This window comes from Paramisgurnus dabryanus, chromosome 2 (assembly GCF_030506205.2).
Source record: "Paramisgurnus dabryanus chromosome 2, PD_genome_1.1, whole genome shotgun sequence".
NCBI lineage: Eukaryota > Metazoa > Chordata > Actinopteri > Cypriniformes > Cobitidae > Paramisgurnus > Paramisgurnus dabryanus.
Window position 1 is genome coordinate 54541323 of NC_133338.1, and position 3798 is coordinate 54545120.

At 37.9% G+C, this 3798-nt stretch overlaps 1 protein-coding gene across 1 annotated transcript; it reads right to left on the minus strand.

Moving 5' to 3' along the window:
• Positions 1 to 1303: 1303 nt before the first annotated feature.
• On the minus strand, positions 1304 to 2377 carry sox32 (SRY-box transcription factor 32). The gene is made up of 2 exons (XM_065261419.1): positions 2077 to 2377; positions 1304 to 1929 (listed from the first exon to the last, which is right to left on the minus strand). The coding sequence occupies exons 1-2, from the start codon at positions 2375 to 2377 to the stop codon at positions 1304 to 1306; spliced, it is 927 nt and encodes a 308-aa protein (XP_065117491.1).
• Between the last annotated feature and the right edge of the window lie 1421 nt (positions 2378 to 3798).

Sequence of the window (3798 nt, forward strand, 5' to 3'; positions counted from 1 at the left end):
AAAAACTAGACTTACTTTCTTGGGTTGTTTTGCTCATCAAGAAAAAGCATTTTAATTGAAGACTTTTTTGAAATTTTTACTGAAAACAAAACATTTTTTCTTAAAAATCATGTTTTGCAGTGCACACTCCTTAGTTAATTCAGAATAAACATTCACTCTATAAAAGTTGTTTGCTTGGGTCAAATGTAAACATTTTGTAAGTTAACTTAACCTAGAAATGGTTAGCCATCCATGAGTTTAACTTCCTAAGACCTGAGCTTTGGTTTGGCTTGCCTTTTAGATTTCTTCCAGCTATTTTGGGGTTAGGAAGAAGCAATAAATATAATAACTAAGTATTTTTCTTTGAACATGAAGCATTGTAATTGTCCATGTTTGTGTACAACAGGTTCCAGTTACACACAATTAAGTATTATGGTGCAAACAACAAAAAATGTGATGTCCATGTATGTGAACATCCAGGTCTTAGGAGTTTAAACAACTCAGCATTTAAAGAGTGTATTTTTATAAGATATATATTTTTTATGAATATTTTTATGACATAACATCTCCTTTAACCCTTAAGCTTATTTATTGGTTCTTTTTCCAATCAGTAGCTATAGAAAATGTTTGGGTTTTTTATTCAGAAGGCAAGTGTTTTGAAACTCAAGGAATATTCATTTGTTGGTATATTCACGTTTTATAAATAAAGTTTTCTAAAAACCAAACAAAATAATTAAGACTGTTTATGTGCTGGAGACATACTGACCTACAGTGACTTTGCAGCTAGCCATTTGGAGCTTTAAGCGGGTGGGTTTGTTGGTTAAAAGATTTGCTCCACCTTACAAAACTAACAGATTATGGTTTGTCCGTTAAATTACTTCACATTAGTTAGTTACATTGTACGTTATGGTGTTTGGTTGCTTTGTATTTGTGTTTTTCTCAGTTTTAAACTAATAATAAAAATTTGGAAATGTAGAAGGTAAAAAAAGTTTGTCTGCATGTCATCTTTGAACATATAGCATTATTGTTATGTGATAGATTTCTCAACATTAAACAGAAGCAAAACATCTAAATTCAAATTATTTACAAATATTTTATTTATAAAAACATAAAAGGCAGCTTTATCACAAGTAAAAAACTTTAAATATACACATTAAATGAAACAATGTCTGTTTTGTATGTATATCAGCAACGCTTACATCACATATAATAAATACATTTAATACATTCAATATGCACTGTCGTACAGTAAGAAATTATTTCATTAGCAGCAGCAGTCTGTGGTTTGACCATTGTAGTCTTACTCATTTACTCATTGTTAGAATCACTTCTGGTCCTCAGGCTGTGTTGGATTGAGATACTGATCAAATTCACTGCGATCGAGCTGGTCCAACATGTCCGTTCTCACCTGTTCCAGATAAAACTCCAGAGAAGGTCCACCCATACAAAGTACACACGTGCACGTCTCCACTCCACGCCATTCATAAAGGTCCATTCCTCTTTGCTGAATGGAATGCTGGGAATACCGCAGTGACTCCGAGTATCCATATGAAGGAAGATGTGCAGAGGATGAACTCAATAAAGCTGGACTACCATGAAACATCTCGTCCCTGTTTAAAGACATCGCCCCATGCTGGAATGCTGAAGGGTGGTTTGTGAAGCCAAATCCTCCGTGTGGGAGATTATAAGAGTTGAATTGGTTATATGGGTGCTGATAACCAGACGCTTGCTGTTGGGCTTGACCTTGGAACATATAGCTGAGGTGAAATGAGTCATTTGGAGAGGTGCTGGTCTCACTCGGAGGCGTCTTGTTGCCACGTTTGTTGCACTTTCGTCTGCGGGGCCTGTATTTGTAGTTTGGGTAGTCGATGGTGTGCTGGATTCGCAGCCTTTCTGCTTCTTGCATGTAGGGCCGCTTCTCTGCAAGGGACATGGCCTTCCATGTTTTACCTGTAAGATGACCAATAAAGCTTTAGTTTATAGAAAAGGGCAGTATTCAAATGATATACAAATTTTATACACATTAAATAAAAGCCCAACTGACATTCTTTAACTTGCATACAGGAAAATTAGAGACTATTGGTGTTTTGCACTTACCAAGTATTTTACTGAGGTCTGTGTTTTCCAGGTCAGGGTTCAGCTGCGCAAGGCGTCTGCGTTCCTCTTTGGTCCATATGATGAACGCGTTGAGCGGGCGTCTCACCCGTGTTTCCACGGCCGCTTTTGCTTCTGGACTCGAGCAGCTGGATTCGGAACCTACCGACACCGGGCTCGATGGACCCGACGCGGGGCAATGAACCGTCTGCTCAGGTGCCGCGTAACGACACGGCTGACGCTCGAACATCATGGTTGTTGTGGGGCCCATTTCTGGTTCGTGGAGCATCCGGTCGAGATACATGATGAATGTTACGTCTGCGAGTTCTGTGAGGTATTCGTCCTGGTCCACCCAAGAGATCAAGAGGGGCTTTAAAAGGGTCGCGGACCAATGGGGGCGCGGAGGAGTGGATTAAAGGTGTGAAGCGCAAGAAGTTTCACCTCAGCGATAACGCGCCGTAGCCAGCGAAATGTATATTTCAAGACATATTTAATAACGTTATTAGATTAATGAAAAGAGATGTTGAATGAAGCAGTCAGTGTGGTATTGAAATAGGCGTACAAAGGACTGTGCGTAAAGAATGCTTAAAGAACCATAATTTTTAATGGGGAAACATATATTCTGAAAGGCTACTGTAAAAAAGAAGATATTTGGAAAATATTCCACAATAAGGTCAAATTTATTAACATTAATTAGCACGAGTTAATTCTTCTACAGCATTTGCTAATCCATATTCATTTAATAATACAAATTTAAAAATTGAAAAGTGGTTACTGTTAACATGAGTTAATGCACAATAAACTAATAGGACCCAACATAGTAGACTCAAACACAATCCAAGATCAAACCAAAATCAGTGTATTGTAGTCTGGACTCAAATCTGTCAGTGACCCTTTGACTTTACAGGTCAGGTTCAGCAGAGATCACAATCATGCAAACCATATAACTTACCTGTAGGCAAAAATGTGCATACGATTCATTTATTTATTCATTCATGAATTTGGCAGACACTTTAATTCAAAGCATCTTACACTTCATCCAAGTACACATTTTATGTGCGCTCCCTGAAAACTGAACCCATTGACACATTTCTGTAAATTTTTTGGAGAAAAAGTTCCTACAGACTATAGGTAGTTAATAAAAAAATGTTTTTCAGAACATTTGACTAAAAAAATTATGTGGGGAACCGTTTTGTGGCATTGCTGCGTTCTAGCGCATTTATCTTTTAAAAATAGGTTTCCCTTAAAATACATGTGTATGTTTTTTATTGTGCCTTATGTTGAAATGAATCAGATATCTCCATCAAGAAAGAACTGTCGTTCTGTTTTTAGCCACATAACAAAAATCAAACGACAGATGCCGGAGATTTTGCCAGGCGCGAGTCTGATGCACCTGTTCCTTATGTTTGGTGAGAGACTCTTGCGCCCTCGGGCATTCACTCAGCTATGGCAGCCATAATAGAATGATGAAAAGCTTTAACACCTTGATCAAACACAGACTCGTCTGATCAGAAATCAGACGCTTAATTCAATGACCGCAGTGATCAAGGTTGAGATTTTTATCTTATGGTCTGGCTCACGTCTACAGCAGCGAAACCTGCGGCCTGTCATTAGACAAAGGTAAGAGGAGTGTTTCGTTAATCGATACGATCTAGTCATGATGCATGTTAGACAGTCTAATGATACTGACGATAATCGAATTGATGTGGAGCGTCTTGTTTTTTA

Coding starts and splice junctions, on each gene's coding strand:
- sox32 (XM_065261419.1), bottom strand. CDS start 2,377: ATGTATCTCGACCGGATGCTCCACGAACCAGAAATGGGCCCCACAACA. Junction 1,930..2,076: donor AGACCTCAGTAAAATACTTG/GTAAGTGCAAAA, acceptor GTCATCTTACAG/GTAAAACATGGAAGGCCATG.